The 17,750-nt window shown below is 43.2% G+C and overlaps 1 protein-coding gene and 1 long non-coding RNA gene across 11 annotated transcripts in view; one reads left to right on the forward strand and one right to left on the reverse strand.

Moving 5' to 3' along the window:
• The window catches only part of jakmip3 (Janus kinase and microtubule interacting protein 3), a 298,954-nt gene that overhangs the window by 210,154 nt on the left and 71,050 nt on the right, over positions 1-17,750 (forward strand). For all 9 annotated transcript variants that reach the window (XM_068002403.1, XM_068002402.1, XM_068002401.1 and 6 more), the window contains one exon: positions 184-1,835. In XM_068002403.1, the coding sequence (XP_067858504.1) occupies positions 184-525 (342 nt within the window). In that variant the 3' untranslated portion in view covers positions 526-1,835. The remainder of the gene's footprint in view (positions 1-183; positions 1,836-17,750) is intronic.
• LOC137340105 (uncharacterized) overlaps positions 1-17,750 on the reverse strand; it is a 199,323-nt gene that overhangs the window by 71,236 nt on the left and 110,337 nt on the right. The window lies entirely within an intron of this gene.

Consider the following 17,750-nt stretch of genomic DNA (forward strand, 5'->3'; position numbering starts at 1 on the left):
CATCTATATTCAAATCTTCTTGTAACTATTTATTTTGTATAATTGTGACAAAAGGTTTACACAATTATTCCGGCAAGTGTCTGAAGAAATGAGAGTAAGGTAATGCCACAGTAAGATTATATAAAATGTCTTTTTTATTGTTGTTTATTCCAATGTACTTGATCATGAAGTTGTTATTCACAGGCCACAGTGAAGGAAAGAAACCTAGATACTGTAATAAATGATCAAATTACAGTGTTGCCCCAAGAAAGACCAACACTATACCAAGACAATAAGTATTTGAAAGAACACCTCACAATTCTCTTTGAGGAGAATAGAAAATACACAAAGAATATTCAGGGTTCAAAGGCCATTGTGCCGGAAGTAATTCGGAATTCAAAGGAAACCCTGGAGAACCATATCCTTGATTTGAAAGACAAGTTCTGTAAAAATACAACTAAACCATTAAAAGAAATGGAAAATGTAAATGGACCGAAAGAAAACTTTTACAACATTATGCCAACAGTGAAAAGTTATAGATTTTAGAAAATTGATTTCCATCGCAGGAAATGAGCACAGAAGAGTGTACAGGATGGCTGAAAGAACAGTTTTAATATTTAGTGGATGAAGGAATGACCTTAAACTTCCCTGCTGTGCAGGAGACTGAGAAAACTGCTTCTATATAGAAGCATGACTTCCACTCAAGATTAATTTCTACTTCATATGCTCCGTTACATCAGGAACTTATAGCTGCAGAGATTGCAAAACCTCAGCAGCAACACTTCTGCCAAATCAGTGAGGTCAACTTATTATTGAACATGAAGTGTTCTTAAGTCGAACCATACAGATGTCACTTCAGAGACATGGATGGTGTGTGCACGTGTGTTGTACTGTAAACTTTGAAACAAATACTACCCAGGTAGAACAAATGCAACACATCGCTATATTAAAAGTGTGCATCTGAAGCAAGAGGATGGATTCCGAAATGGCACAAAAAAGTGAATATATGTTGGAGCAACTTTAAAATATTTGAGATTAATGTGAACTCATTGGTAATGTTTACAAGAGTAGGCATTTGGAGAAAAAACTTGAAGACTTTGAGGCTTGTATGGAATGATTCACAACAAATAGTAGGATCCAGATTCATCCTGCATTTTCCAAAGAAAGAGAGCTGTGTAATTCCAAGGGTTCCAGATAAGCCAATAATATAGTTAGAATATCAAAATATACTCAAGAGAAATTATGACATTCAGTGGTAGAGGATGTGAAGAAGATATTGCAAAACAAGCACACTGGAAGAAAATCATGGGGAAGACTGGGAAATAGTTTAGGGGTAAAGAAAAATGTGCACCTAAAGACATGCAGTAATTTTCGAATAAACTAGGTTATTGGGGAAAAAAAATTACTGTTGAGAGCACAAGGAGATAAACTGCAAATGTTAATATTTTCAGTGACGGGTAAACAACACAAGAGAACTGAATTGGAAATGTTTTATTTTCTTTTAAAGTTATGTTTACCTAACATGGTTCAAGATGGAATTTTTCTCTAAAAGACAACAATTACAAAGGAGAAATTATATTCAAAAGGGAAAGATTAATATATGATAATCCTGGCAAAGAAACTGGCACAGACATGGAGTTTGACACTTTCAATACTGAACAAAGGGAAGAAAAGAAAACTCCTGATAAGAAATAGTCACAAACAGATGTGAAAATGCGGAGCTGAATGTGAAGCACGTATTCATTTATGGAGCTGCAAGAAATAAGGTGGCAGCAGACTGCAGGATATTCATTACTCTCATACCAAAAAAATCAGCCCTGATGGATCTGGAAAAGGTTCATTCATAAGTGAAACAGGTAAGGAATACATTATTACTTATGTTTGTTAAAGGAGCTGCATTCCTTACTTTAAGAGCAGGAGAGTTCTCCCCGGTGTCCTGGTCAATATTTATCCCTCAACCAACATCTGGTCATTATCACATTGCTGTTTGTGGGACCTTGCTGTCAGCAAATTGGCGGCCGTGTTTATTATATTACAACAGTGATTTTACTTCAAAAAAGTACTTCATTGGCTGTAAAGTGCTTTGAGACGTCCTGAGGTCCCGAAAAGCGTCATATAAATGCAAGTCTTTCTTTTAATGATTGTTGGTGGTAGAATCTTTAATAGTATAATGGAAATTTGCCATCCCATGTGAGCCACCATTCTGAATGGAATGGAAATGGCTGAGGAAATTGCAGCTATGTGTTTGCACCCATTTGTAGCCTAACCCAGTTTGCCAGGCAGGGTGTGATAAATTGACAAATGGAACTGATGTACTTATAATATCTATCATTCTTCCTGAGCTGCAGATGGAGTGCAGAGTGGTGGCACTAACTGTACAGTAAACATAGCATCCAGCCTAAGTAAGTTACCTCAACCAGGAAATACAGGTGGATTCAGGTCATTGTAGATGGAATGCACTTCAAGTGCAATCTGTGTGCCTGGTGCTTTGGTGCAGGAGCTACAGGAAAATTGATCTTGTTGTCTTGCACTGAGTCGCACGAGAGGAGCAAGCCAGGGACTCTACTGCCCCCTCTACCATTACTGTTCCACTGACTGTCTCAATACAGCCATATTGTCCTTAGTGCGAGAGAGATAGATGGCAAATTTTACCCTCCTGAAATATCCCAGCTGGTAATCTAATAAAGGAGTGGTGAAACTCACATTGGGGAGGTGCTATATGTTCCATTGAATTAATGCTTTTGTTTAATTAGTAAGGCCCTACTGCACTTGTTTATAGAATTGTATACCAATCTTTTATACTGTTAAAAAGGTACAGCATCCTCTACTGTCCTTTAGATGTAATTCAATATTGTACGAATTTTGCTTCATTTGTATCCCCCTGTGTTTAACTCATCTGTCCCTCGCCTAAAAAAGAACACACACACAAAATGTCACAAACTGTGAGGCCCACAAAAAAGGCCATTGCTTCATCGGCAGCCAGCAGACCTTCACTGGATGCTGGTGCTCGACATTCTGGCCTCCAACCCACATGGCGCTCCCAGTGCATCATGTGCTATGCACCGGGAGTACCCATAAACTATCTGAATAAGCTGACATCACATGATCATGAGAGATCGGCTCATTGGGGTTCATTAACTTCTTTACCCAGAGAGTGGTTAGTATGTGGAACTCGCTACCACTAGGAGTGGTTGAGTTGACTAACATAGCTGCATTTAAGGGGAAGCTAGATAAACACATGAGGCAGAAAGGAATAGAGGGATATGCTGATAGGGTTAGATGAAGTAAGGAGGGAGGAGGTACATGTGAAGCATAAACACTGGTATGGACCTGTTGGGCCGAATGGCCTGGTTTCTGTGCTGTACATTCGATGTAGTCAATACTTCTCCCACTAATATAAATCAAATTAAAATGTCTCATTGCATTCTGTGTTGGCAAATAAGGGAGATTATTTTGCCAAACAATTTTTTCCACATTTCAGTCCCCTTTAAATGAAATTTCTTCTAAATCAGTGGAATTCTCATCTGAAATTCTCAAAGTAAGGAGTCCAAAATACAAATTATTTTTCCAGTGATTTGTGTGCCATAAATGGCCAACTGTAATATATACTACTGCAAGAAAATAGAGTTTTAATATTTAGAAATTATAGTGTTCCATAGTCATGTGGATACCAGAATGGGGATACAGTTTGTGATAATGCAGATCCTCACTCTCGTGCATGGATCCTCCAAGGCATTATAGTGATAAGGAATGGATCATTGTCACTCATCTAAATAATTTAAAAGTTGTGTCTAACACATGCTCGTAGTCTGTGAAAAATTGTCCTTCACACTTCAAAATGTCGCACTTGCAAACTGTTCGTCAAATGTCCTTGATTTGCTTGCAATGTTATATTCAGATAAACAGCAGCAGATCACTATTAACTATTACTGAACGGATAACAAAACCTACATTCAAGAATGAGCAAACAGCAAAAATAGTTGAAAATGAACAAGGAGAAGGGAAAACAATCAAATAGTTCAAAATGGCTGTTGAAAATGCTTTCAGCTGCCATCTTGCTTTTCAGTACCGCAGGATAAAATGATAAAAATAGCAGTTGATTTTAACTCTGGAAGGGTGGGTGATGAGGTCAGCTAGAAACTCACCACTACACCAGACATGAGGCCTGGACTATTTTAACTCCCAGGTCTTATAATAGTCCCACCGGCCAACTTACTGCCCAGAATAGAAAATTGCATGGACCAGAGGCCGAATGATGACACAAGGTAACTGGCGGGATTGTGCTCCGGGGGTGTCTCGGGCTGCGGGGGGGTCATCTGTTCGGGAACAGAGGGGAGAGTCCAGGGCAGGGGAGGCCTATGCTTTCCTTGTGCGGCCCTGAGGAGCACTCCTGGCGGGAAAGCTACAGCGGCTTCCCTGCTCAGGCCCGAGTTAAAATTGCAGTTGGGCCCTGACGATGTCACTGGGACGTCATATGTAAAAAAGGACCCTGCTGGCTTTGGGTGGGTGCCTTTGCTGCCTGTTCAGGGGAGCAGGTTAAATTCATAGATGGTGGGATCCTGGTGGCTTTCCAGTGGGTAAGTAACCTATCAATTTTAACTGTGTATCTGCCAGAAAAATAGCCCCCAACATAATATAATAAACACAAAGAAAATCCCAACATAACATAATAAACACAAAAAAAACCACAACATTAAATTTTCCCATGGAATTGCTTTTCTATGTTTGGAATCTGTTTTCCTCCAAAAGCCTGCCCTTCTCTTCCCTCTGGGACCTGGAATTTGAATTCTGACATGTTTCCATATCAGGAAATTTTATCTTGTAAATATGAAAACTAAATAACTCATTTCATATTTCAGCAATGTCCACATCTTCACTAACCTTGACCTTGTTTCAGAAGCCAGTGGTCCTACACTCCCATTTTTCCCTTTTCCGTCTGATGTAGTTGAGAAATTTGTTGCCATTTGTCTTAATTTTCCTAGCAATTCTAAATCCAAACAGTTGCTTAGCACTTTTAACAATATTTTTACACAGAGTTTTACTCTCTCTTGTCAATAACTTTTAGTATTGACATGTCTTTGCTTTATCGCCAATAGTTTTAATTACCATCCCTGCCATCCAAACTGGTTTCCTTCATCCACTATCCTTCTACAAGTCATAGGGCTCGATTTTCGCACCCCCGAGCAGGTGCGTTCGTGGCGGGGGGGGCTCCGAAAATCGGGGATTCCCGGGGCGGGTCCGGAGTCCGGCTCCAACCCGCCCACTTCCAGGTTCCCCAGTGACGTGCTTACATGCTCGCGCAGCCACTTAAGGTAATTATTTAGGTACTTCAGTTCGTTTACAGACCTGATTAACATGATATTTTAGGAGGGATGGGATTTTCAAGTCAACTGGGACTGTTGCCCGTACTGGGGGAAACACTCCGAGTTGAAATGGAGGTGTTGCAGCCTTCAGCCTGTGGCAGCTGCAAAGGTCCATTTGACAGGTGGGGGAGGGGGGAGACCCTCACTCATTGCAGGAGGCCACTCTGTCACTTTGGACAAAGTTTGGCCTCCACCACCCTCCTCCTAACAATAAAATTCACAAACTTGCACATTTACCTACCTTGCGGACCCCCTCAAACATACATCTTCTGGATGGGGGCCACCGTAGTTGCAGTCATGACCACCTCGGAGGAGGAACAGCATCACCAGCCTCGCCGGCCACGCCGTCCACCTCTGACATGTGGAGCTCCACAACACAGTGCTGTGACACATCCACCTGCACAGCAGGAGGGAGGGCAACCGCAGAGAGAGATGCGTCGCAGGGGGCACTACCCTCACCACAGGGTCCACAGACCGAGGCTCAGCTTCCTGGACCTCTCTGAGCAGCAGTGCACACGGAGGCTCAGAGTCACTCGACATGTAGTCGTGGACATCTGCAGCCTCCTTCATGTGGTGATGTGACAGACGGAGTGTAGGGGAATGAGTAAGTGTACTCACTTCGGCTGACATACTTAGGTAATTGAAGCGCCTCCTGCACTGTGTGCAGGTGGGCGATATGTTGGTGGTGCTGGTGACCTCCTCTGCCACCTCGAGCCAGCCCTTCTTGGTGGCCACTTCCTGCCGCCCGCCGGGGAGAAGATCTCTGTCCTCTCCCTCCTCCTCACCCCATCCAATAATACCTGGAATGAGGCATCATTAAACCTGTGAGCAGCCTTCCCTCTGCTCCATGCTGTAATTTTGCCTATTTTCTGCAGCATCAGTCAGTGGAGGACTGCCCCTTTAAATAGGGCTCCTCCAGCTGACAGCCTATGCTGCACATGTGCAGCTTTCCAGCGCGAAACCTGAAAGCCAAGGTAAGTACCTTCAATCAAGCCACGATTGATTGAAGGTACTTACCTTGTTACCCACGCGCCCAGTCGACCCCCCGCTGCCAACCTGCCGTCCTCCTAATATCGGGCCCATAGTTGCTATTACCCTCAAATATCTTTTGAAGCCTTTTCTATTTTTTTAGCCCTCCTTCTCTTATCTGGGTTCATACCCTCCTAAAATCTGCCTTCCCAAAGTATTATCCAGTTGCTGGCAAATTATGTTCATCGTGTAAATGTAAAAAATGCCTTTATGTCTATTGAAAACTGGACTAAGGCAATTCAAACTCTTTTCACTTGGGACACTTTATCATTAGGGAGAGAAGTTTTTCTTGTCATCTGTATTGACTGGTTGCAAACTTCAGTGATGAAAGACAGGATTGTAACATATTAGACTGGCTAGTTCCTGATTCCAGGATGTCTGGTACCTTGATCACTGACAGCATTAGTTTGCTGCAGGATAAAACAGACAGTCTTTTATGATAAAGGCTTCTCTCTCCTAAATTCTGACATGATAGGGTGGGTGGCAGATCTGAGTTATTGCTGATACTCAGACCTGAGCCAAATGTGTGAAGCAAGCATATAAACCAGAACTACAAAAGACTACTGGGACTAATGTGGCCCTTGCCAGACTGCACTCTCTTGCCTGCAGATTCATGTCTGTATCTTGAGTTTCCTTTCCCTTCATTTTTGCCTGTCACTTCTTAATAATCTCCACCTTCAACTCAGCAAAAGTTGCTAATTATTGAGATGTCTTTCAAGTCTTTCTAAAAGCTTTCAGAATTTATGTCACCCAATTGTGACATTACACTTTAATCATTCCTGTTATGATTTGGGGGCTTTTTAACTCTAGACTTTACAGTGAGAGTACACGGTCACCTCTGTGGTTTCAAGCTCCACTCCAGAGACATGAGCACTTAATCTAGGCTGACATTTCTGCGTACTGACGTGGTGCTGCACAGAGGTAGGTGAGGCTAACTGGTGGATGAGACATTAAGCGGAGGCCCCGTCCACCCTCTCAGATGGATGTAAAAGATCCCATGCCCAATATTTATCTCTCATCCAACATCATTAAAAACAGACTATCTGGTCATTTATCATATTGCTGCTGTGCATCTGCTTTTGCCTACATTACAATTGTGACTACCCCTCAGAAGTACTTCATTGGCTGTGAAGCACTTTGGGACATCCTGAGGTCATAAAATGCACTATATAAATGCAAGCTCTTTCTTTCGGTATATTTTGACTTCTGTGCTTCAGACTACTCTTGCGTCCTCACTCCCTATTGTCCGCAATTATTTATACTTGCCCTAATATCTAGGAAGGTGGAATAGTGAACCCGGGACAATGAGCAGAAAACGTCTCTTTAGTCTGCTTTAGCTACTCGTTCTGTCCTGTTCCTCCACATGACCCTGCTTGTATCATTGAGAAGCAGAATTGCACAACACCAAATCTTATATCAAGCTTTAACTACCAAATTAAATCATTGAACAGTAAATGAACAAGTGAATAAATAAAAATATATGTTCACAGAAGATGTTGCATTATGCCAACTCTTATAAGGAAACTAAAAAATACTTGACAATCTCTATTAATTTTCTACATGTAGTTCTTTTTATATTCTTATCAACTATGAGAATATGTGGCTAGCTAACACAACGAGTTTTAGACAGGATCATTCCAAAGGTGTCTAAAAGCCATTGGCCTGTATGAAAGCCACAGATTAACTCAAAGACTTTAAAAGCTGATAACAGGCACTGGAGCTAAGCAGTTTAATTCAAAAAGCTGCCATCATATACAAACTGAACAAATCACACAGCAGGCTTGTGTTTGAATCGTGTACCTTGGCTCCTCCCTCAAGGAACCTGCTTGACAGCAATTGATAAGTCCTCACGACAATTTATCGGGTTAGGCTGGAACATGATTTCTGTGAGTGCACCTGGCTCTTAATTTCTTTTGCACCATGACTGAAATAAATGAATCAATACCAATTTAAAACGAGACGAAAGTGCTTTGTTTTTTTCACAGGTCTCATCCCTTTAACTTTCACTTACACACATTTTTCCCCTCACCACTAGTGCACTCGCCTGCACCCACCTAAATCTAGACCTTGAACTATGAATAATTAGGCGAATGGGATGACACATGAAATTTGAGTGCTCTTAGCACATCACTATTCTAATGAGATTAGCATCAGTTTTCACCAGTTATAAAAGATTTACACCAGTAGAGCAACATTGATGCTAAATCTTTCCCCTTCCCCAGACTAGGAGAAATTGTACTCAAAGCAACTGGAAGCAATATGCACCATATTCACTGAATCGTTGCATAACACATAGAACTACAAGCAGGTGCAAAATATATTTCCACAAGTTCATATTGGCCATGTTTTTGAACACACCATTATGAATACACAACAAAGGAAAACTAACTTAAAAAGAACACTAATCGATAATGTGGTGTTTGCTTTGATTTTAAAATACAAGAGTTGAAAGGTGACTTGAAACTAGGCAAAGGCAACGGGAGTGCAGGTTCTTTTAAAATCAGGAAGGAACTGCTGAATAATCAAAGAGACTGATTGAAATTGGTGCTCAGATCCCATTTTGCAGAGTGCAGATAGAGTGACTTCTACAGTTTCTCTCACTGGAGCAGAAATCTGAACATAAATGAGTAAATCTAATTGCAAGACACTCCAACATGGAAAAGATGCAATTAGAACATATCCAATTAAAATAGGCAGTAAATCCATGACAGACAAAGTCATTACATATTCCTTTAGCAATAGATAGATAAATGGATAAGAGATTCTGAAGAGTGAACCCAAAGGAGATTGAGTCAAATTTAAGAAGTCAAAATCTTTGGACCAAAGCTATCAAACAGGAAGACAAATTAGAACCTCTGACAGTCTAAATCTTAGCTACGGAAGAAAAAGAGTCAAAACACAAACCTTATCAAGTCATTAGTCAACACAGATACCTCAGTATAGCACAGAATGGACCAGCATTTGTTTCTAAATGTTAAATTAGGTTTGAAATAAACATTTTTTTCATCCTGAGAGGTACACTTGTGGTGCAAGTAAGCATCCTAACTCTTATTAGCTCAAAGAATCCAAAGCTACACATCTATTCAGACTCCAGTAGTTAATTTTCAGGTGACCAATATGGACTCCTCTAATTGATGGTTTGCATCTGGTAGACCTTAGCATACTTTGTAAATGCAATCTGGCATTGATTAATGGAATATCATTACTGCACCAATTTTTATTTTCAATAAATTGATGAGCTGTCCAAGGACACCTTAGACCCTGGCCCTGAATTTACACAGCCATTCCGGTGGACTTTCACCAGAACAGCTGGAAACTTTGCCGGGACCTGGATCTGCCAGCCACTAACGTGGAGGGCATAGGGCTGAAAGCGGCAATTCCTTATGCTGGGAGCGCCCCAGCCTTAAGTGGGACCCGAAGTATGTTTGGAGGCTGGAATGCCAAGTGAGATGAGGCACATGAAGGGTGAATGTGGGCCCCACCGGGGAGGGGAGGTCCAGTCCATTTTTGAGGCCTGAAACCCCAAGGATCACAGGCAATGTTTTTGTTTTCGATTTCTTAAATGGCCCTTGACACAGGAGCACGCAGATTGCTCTTCCTAGGGAGGGGGGTCCCCTCAAGTACCAACCCCTCCCCCTGTTCAGACATCTTACACTCTCATTTGAGATCTTTGGCGGGGAAGGAGGGATGCCACAGATGTTCCCCCACACCGCCGCAGGCCAGCTCCTGCATGCTCCTCCCCATGATCGCGCATCTGGTATAATTGCTGGTATTGTGCTCCATGGATTTTCAGGGCCACTGTCTTTAATGTCTGATTAGGACGTTACAAATCGATCTAGCAGTTGGACACGAGTCATCCTTATGCCCTCTTTAAATGAGATTGCCAATTTAGTTGCAATTTCTGCCAAATTTGGATAGTTTTGTAGTGTGAATCAGTACCAATTTGAACTCGGTTGAGACTGCCCAGTATCATTTGCAATCGAACCTCACAGCCAATAGAGAGGAAATCCCAGAGGTGAACACAGTGTTTTACTTCACTGTGCTTCCCAGGCTCCCAATGACTTGCATTTTTTAATGTTTTCATATAATTATAAACATGTTTAAAAGAACATTTATTCAAAACAAAATTAATCTCTCAATACAAAACATCTTACTATTGAATTCATGTAATAGTGTGAGACAGGCCCACCAACAAAGGAACAGGAACTAGAGCTGGAAACCCCCATTAATAAAAAGCAATGGATGCTTGCCCATCACACATCAATTTGCAGAACAGTGAGAGAGATGTAACTAAAGCCACTACACACAATGGGGACTACGCCATACGGTCTCAGAGATAGGTAACATGTTGAAGAGGTTGTCAGCACTCATTTTTATCGATTCTGGATATGTATCCAGGTGCAAAAATTGTGGAAAACAATGTGAGGAGCAAAATCAGATTAGAAAGATAAGTACAGGTTTTGACCCATTTAGCTCATCCTTCCATAGAATCCTGCAGTTCCTCCATCACAGTTTTGCCTGCACTACCCCACCTGGACTACATTCCAAATATTGACCACTCTTACAGTCATGGTTTAACTTGAAATAGTGCTTTGGATTAACCATTTCTATTCCATTTGATACCTTGTATACCCATTACAAAGTCATTCATCTCCTTTCAAGATTGAGGATTTGAGTTTCTAATATTTCGTCAAACCTTGCGCCTGTAAAATGGGCGCAGCACTATCCAATTTCTAGGCCTATGAATTCAAGCTCCATTCTAGTACTTGAGTACATTACCTAGGCTGACACTCCAGTGTAACACTGAAGGAGTGCTGCATTGTTGGAAGTGCCATCCTTTCGATGATACATTAAATTGAAGTCCCATCTGTCTGGTTCAAGTGGACGTTAAAAATGCAACGGCACTATTCAAAGAAGAGCAACAAGTTGTCCCAATACCTGAGCCAATATTTTCCCCTCAACTAATAGCATCAAAAATTACACCTCTTTCTACTTCTTCCTTCAAGGAACCTGCCATTCTGAAGAAAACTGTTCTCTTAATTGCTAGATTGCACGTACTCATTGCAGAAGTTAAAAAGGCCACAAGCCGTTTTTAAACACTGCTTTCTGAGTGGCAGGAAAAACTTGGCCTTTTCATCTGGATCGTTTGGATGGGGAAAGGATGAAAGCAAGTTACTGGTTGAAAAATGTGTTGCAAAATCTCCTCAAAATAAATAAAGAATCAAATGTAACATACCCTTTTTTTTAAGTTGCAACCAATGTGAAAATTGCCTGGAAACTGCTGAAAACAAAACTGTAAGAGTCTAGATGCTGAGCAATACTTTAATGGATTCAGTGAACGTTAACTATCGCCCAGCATTTTGCAAGTATCACATTCAAATAATAGATGATTTAGGGCAGTTGATTGCTTACTGCTAATATTGTCACTCTGATTAATTGTACTTGATAATAAAAATAAGTCACTACATGGACACTGCACTTAATCCTGTATCACCACATGGTAAATGTATTTAGCTCAGCAACATGTCTGCTCACTGAACTGCACATTGCCATTTCATTTGTCTCAGCATGGACATTATGGGTATTATTGCTTCTTACAGTCACCCCATGATCCTTTAATTAGTGATTGAAAACTTTGTTTTTCAATAACTTATCCACAGGAGCTCAGAGTTGTCATTTTCTTTTTATGCAAAGATTAATAATTAGCAACATGTGCAAACAGATTTGTTGATACTCTACAACCAAAATTTTAACAAAACCTGTAACAAAATTTTGCTTAATTGGCCATCTAACCGAAAGACAAGTTTCAGTCCATTACTCTTAGTATTTTGTAATATGAATGTTACAGAACATTATCTAAATTGAAAAAAATAGCAGAATGCTGCAATTCCCTTCAAGATAAGCTGTTTCAATAATTGCTTATTATCCAGTATGTTTTGTTTGCTGATTAACTGAGCAATAGTATGCACCTTGCATAAGAGGTCACATGCTGATGTTCATGTCACAGGCATCAGCAGGTCTCTCTTATTCTAATGAAAAAAACTGCAGTGTTCTTGTCTTGAAGAACATACTCCGCCAAATGTTTATGAAAATAAAAAAAAAATAACTTCTGTATATGCCCAGCTCACCTCTTTGGCATAACAGAAGGAATGTGTGTACCCAAATGTAAAAGCACAGAAGTCAGGGGTAAAATTTGTCTTGGGTGGTAGTGCAAAATGGGTGCTAACAAATCGGGCACCGTGTAAAACAGGCTCTGAATTCACTATCGTCTGTTTTGCGCTGTCGGCCGAAACAAATTTCACCCCCAATGTGTGCAATACTGAACAACAAACAATTTGCTTCCTTTTCTCCAGGGCTTGTACAGATGCAATAAAACCTCCAGACAAAAGGAAATCAAATAGGATTTTCGAAAGGTTAGATTTCCAGATGGTTATTTTGTTTTAATAACACATTGCTGAATGACTATTTGTAACTGAACTGGCCCACTGGATAATGTCAACTGCCACAGAGATAATTTATACTCTTTATTACAAACAGGACTAGGCCATGGACTTGAACCTTAATTTTAGTTATTATACTCCCAATATGGCATCAGATCCCTCATTATTTTTTTATCTACCCAGACAGACTCTAGCTGAGCACAGTCATCAATAATAAAACTGCCTTTTCAAGGCTGTAATTGTGTCTTTAATTAGTAAGGCCATTCCTCCTTATTTCTCTATCTCTCCTGAAAAATCGGGATTATTTCGTTCTCAGTCTCACCCCAGCTGAAGCCAATTTCTGTCAATGCTACATCATGATGCCCCTCCATTCTTAAGAGTGCCTCCGATTTCTAGACTTTATTTATAAATCTTTGTACATTTACATTAAAACACCTCGACCCTGACACATCCAGCTTCTCAGGACCCATTTTACTCCTGCCTTCACTGCCTTCCTCCCCAATCTCTCTCCTATCTGCCATAAGGTACAGCTCTCTTTAACCCTCCCCGCCCCCCCCCCCACCTTTGATTTTATTGTTTCGATACTGGGCTCTTCCCCCATATGCTCCATGATTTGTCCCTCCACCTGCCTTATTGGTTTAATCCTTTCTGTATGTATTTATTTTTTGCTTCTGTATTCTGTTTCTTTAGAAGATTGACAAAAGCCTGGGCTTCCTGGATCAGACTAACTTTGCAGCTATCTAAATTTTAGAGCCTCCTTTCTAGTATCATATCACATTGAATTTAGATCAAGATAATCCAACTAGAATGTGCTTTTAAATTGTTTATGGTTCCGATTCCAGTTCATGGTATTAAAATTGAGAGCCCTTCAAGCATCATTAGAACTAAGATAGCTTACAGGTGGAATAATAAATATTTTACTGATACATTACAGGGACAGGAATTTCACTAATGCCCAAAATTAAGGCCACCGCAGCCAAAACCCTGACAAAATCTGTCTTACTGTGGTGGCACTCCTAGCAATACTCCTGCCAGCTGCTATCTTCACTAAATTTCTCTCATCACAGAAAAGTCAGAGCAGCATTTTATTTACCATTTACACCTACCTGCTGAGAATTTCCTGCTACACAGCTGTCTTCCAATTTTGTATCAAGAAGCAGGATATCTAGTTTAAATAGAATCAGTGCAGCAGTTTTGCACTTAAATCTCCATTGGATGGAAACTTGCAGCTGGGGTGTGAATGAGTCTTGTACAAGAGATTCTTTATTTAAATCTAAATTGTGTTAATGAAGATGTGGGGTTTTTTTTTTAAAAAAGCTCTAGAGCAGCACAATAAATTTAAGAGTATAGTCTTAAAATTGCTGTTGCTATTACAATGAACACCAGTGCTATTGATATGTTAGACTGCAGTAATATTGGGAGTGTGGAGTAGCACACAGTTCATGTCTAGTTTTCTGACATGCTGCCAAGTTGCTATTTGGAGGATGTGGTGGCTCGGCACTGTGGGCTCGACAGTGCTGAAAACATGCTAAGGATTTTTTTTTGCTGGCATAAAAGGTATTTATATCTAAAAGTGTCCAATTTTCCAATTTGCCAATGCTCGTCCAAATACATGGGGCTCGATTTTACCGTCGGGTTTCCTGTGGGTTTCCAGCGGGGGGGCCCCGAAAATCCCGATATCCAGTCACGTGACCGGATCGCGCCACGATCCCGACCACTTCCGGGTTCCCCGATGACGTGCGGGGCTGCGTGCCCGGCCCCCGCTGGTGGGAATCCCGCAGGCAATTAAAGCCAGCGGGGTTCCACTTGAGTGTACTTACCTTGCTTGTTGAGGTCATCAAAAGAGCTGAATCAGCTGTCAAAACAGGAAGTGTGGGATTTTACCTTTAACGCAGAGTGTTTCACACACTGGGGGAAACAGTCTCCCTCCAACCAGGCGTGTTGCAGCCAGCAGCCTGTGGCAGCTGCCAAGGTGCACTCCACGGGGGTGGGGGGGGGAGAGCCCTCACCCACGCAGGAGGCCACCGCGTCACATAGGGCAACCCCTGCCCCCCACCACCCCCCGCCAAGCCAGAGGACAGACCGACGCGAAACCGCAGCCCCAGTCCGAGGAACCACCCACCTACCCTGCACAACCCCTCAGACCAACACCTGCCAGATGGGTGGTGCGTGGACACCCTCGGAGGACGAACAGCATGACCAGCCCCAGCAGCCTCGCAGTCCACGCCGTCTGCCGCAGAGACGTGGAGCCCCCCAACACGGTGCTGTTGCACGCCCACCTGCACAGCAGGAGGGAGGGCAGCCGCAGAGAGAGATGCGTCGCAGAGGGCACTACCCTCGCCACAGGGTCCACAGACTGAGGCGCAGCTCCCCGGACCTCTCCGAGCAGCAGTGCACACGGAGGCGCAGATTCACTCGACATGTAGTCGTGGAGATCTGCAGGCTCTTTCATGCCGAGCTGCTCCTGGCTGGCGCCAGCACCATCTGCTTACCTGTCGCTGCCAAAGTCACCACTGCCCTCCACAACTTCTCCTCCGCATCCTTCCAGGGTGCAGCCGGCTACACCGCCAATGTCTCTCAGTCGTCTGCGCGGAAGAGCCCTGCAAATACACCTGCACCTACTCTGCAGTAACACAATGGGTGGCATCAGTGGTGGGTCCTCATAGGGATACCCAGGAGCGGGCATTATTGGACACAACAGACAGGATTCGCGGAGACATGGCAGTGGTGGTGCTAATATAATGTGTGATGTTTGTTGCTCTGAAATTCAATATAGGTAACACCCATGGCAAACCCTCAGACACCCTTGTGCATCCCCTTCATGCTCACGACACGTTTGCCTTATGCTGCCTACTGCACATATGTGATGCATGCCCTGTGGCTGCAGCACAGGTGGTGGCAGGTTGAGTGAGGCTGGCCGTGAGGGAGATGCACGAGAGGGTGAGTATGGGATAGAGCCATGAGATTGTATGAGGATTGGGTTGCGTGTTAGTGGCGGGGTGAGTACTGGCGAGGTGAGTAGGTGCAGGTAAGATGAGGATGGGGTTTGAGTGGGTATGAGGGGTGATGTGACAGAGTAGTGTTGGCGGTGCCGAAGGAGATGTGGGGTGGGGACAGTGTTGTGGCAGACGGAGTGTAGGGGAAAGACTACGTGTTCTGACTGTGGCTGACCTACTGAGGTCATTGGAGCACCTCCTGCAATGTATGCAGGTGGGCGATATGTTGGTGGCGCAGGTGACCCCCTCTGCCACCTCGAGCCAGGCCTTCTTGGTGGCAGAGGCAGGCTGCTTCCTCCCGCCCGCCGGGTGGAAGATCTCTGTCCTCCCCCTCCTCCTCATCCCATCTGATGATACCTGGGGTGAGGCATCATTAAACTGGGAGCAGCCTTCCCCCTGGGCTGCTCCATGCTGTAATTTGTTCCATTGGTTGCAGCATCTGTCAGTGGAGGACTGCCCCTTTAACTAGAGAGCCTCCAGCTGACAGATCGTACTGCGCATGCGCAGCCCGCCCGACGCGCAGACCAGCAGCGCGGACCCCGGAGGAGCAGGTAAGTGGCTCCAATTAGTGGATTGCCTGCTACGTTCGCGCGGGCAACCCACTAATTTCACCGGGCGCGGAGGCCACGCACCTGAAACCCAACCCGCCGGAAACCCGCAGGCCTGCTAAAATCAGGCCCATGCAGTGTGGTGTGTTGCCAACATTATATGAAACCAGAATTGCAACAGAAATTGCAAACCGTTTGCCCGTACTGACATGAATTGCTACATAGCTGAGCTACAATCTGCATTAATTTGTCCAATATGTGATTCAGTGCTCCACCAGAACTGCAATGGGCTGAGGAGGACCAGCGGGAGCATGAGAGAGCTATCCGTGATGATTGGTGTACTGTTCAGATCCCACTGAAACATACGAGATTCTGAGGGGACTCAATAGGGTAGATGCTGAGAGGATGTTACCGCTCATGGTGGAATCTAAAACTAGGGGGCATAGTCTCAGAATAAGGGGTCGCCCGTTTAAGACAGAAATGAGGAGGAATTTCTTCTCCCAGAGGGTCGTGAATCTTTGGAATTCTTTACCCCGAAAAGCTGTGGAGGCTGAGTCATTGAATACATTCAAGGCTGAGTTAGACAAATTTTTGATCAGCAAGGGAGTCAAAGGATATGGGGAAAGGGCAGGAAAGTGGACTTGAGGTAAAAATCAGATTAGCCATGATCTCATTAAATGGCGGAGCAGGCTCGAGGGGCCGGATGGCCTACTCCTGCTCCTGTCTCTGAAATGCAACCTATTGGGTCAATGGACCCAGGCACAAAGAGCTGGGAATGACTGAAAAGCAGTGTGCCTTTGCAACCTGAAGCCAAGCAGGGCGTTTGTGCCAGAGCTGTGACATCTCCTTAATGCAGTACCTCCAGAAACTCAACAATCCATAGGGCATTGCTAATAACCATCAAAGTCACCTCAACACCCATATTGTATGCATCCGGTTCATTCTAGGCTAGCATATGTGTGTCAGCCAGTTTGATGTCCACAGAAGAATTAAGGAGATCTCTCTCACACACACACACACACACACACACACACACACGCATTGTTCAGCACAGCTGACAACTTTTTCACTTCACCATTGACCAGCAGCAGCAGAATGATAAGATAATACAATTCTACTGGCTGGGTTTCCATGATTCCAGGGGATTCTTGGTTGCACATTACTATTTGTGCCCCTGTGCAAACTGCTGTGCCCAATATGAATTATAAGAAATTTTACTCCATCAATGCACACCTGGTAAATAGAGTAAAACAGGTGAATGGCTGCTGCCTGGGCCCTCTCACAATGCATCAATCTTAAGCCCATCTTCTGCACCACCCTTATTTGAAAGGAAAAAATAGTGGAAAGATAGTTCCAGGGAGATGAAAGCTTTCCTCTCCAGCCATGGCTCATCAC

The sequence above is a fragment of the Heptranchias perlo genome, chromosome 21, assembly GCF_035084215.1.
Source record: "Heptranchias perlo isolate sHepPer1 chromosome 21, sHepPer1.hap1, whole genome shotgun sequence".
Classification (NCBI taxonomy): domain Eukaryota; kingdom Metazoa; phylum Chordata; class Chondrichthyes; order Hexanchiformes; family Hexanchidae; genus Heptranchias; species Heptranchias perlo.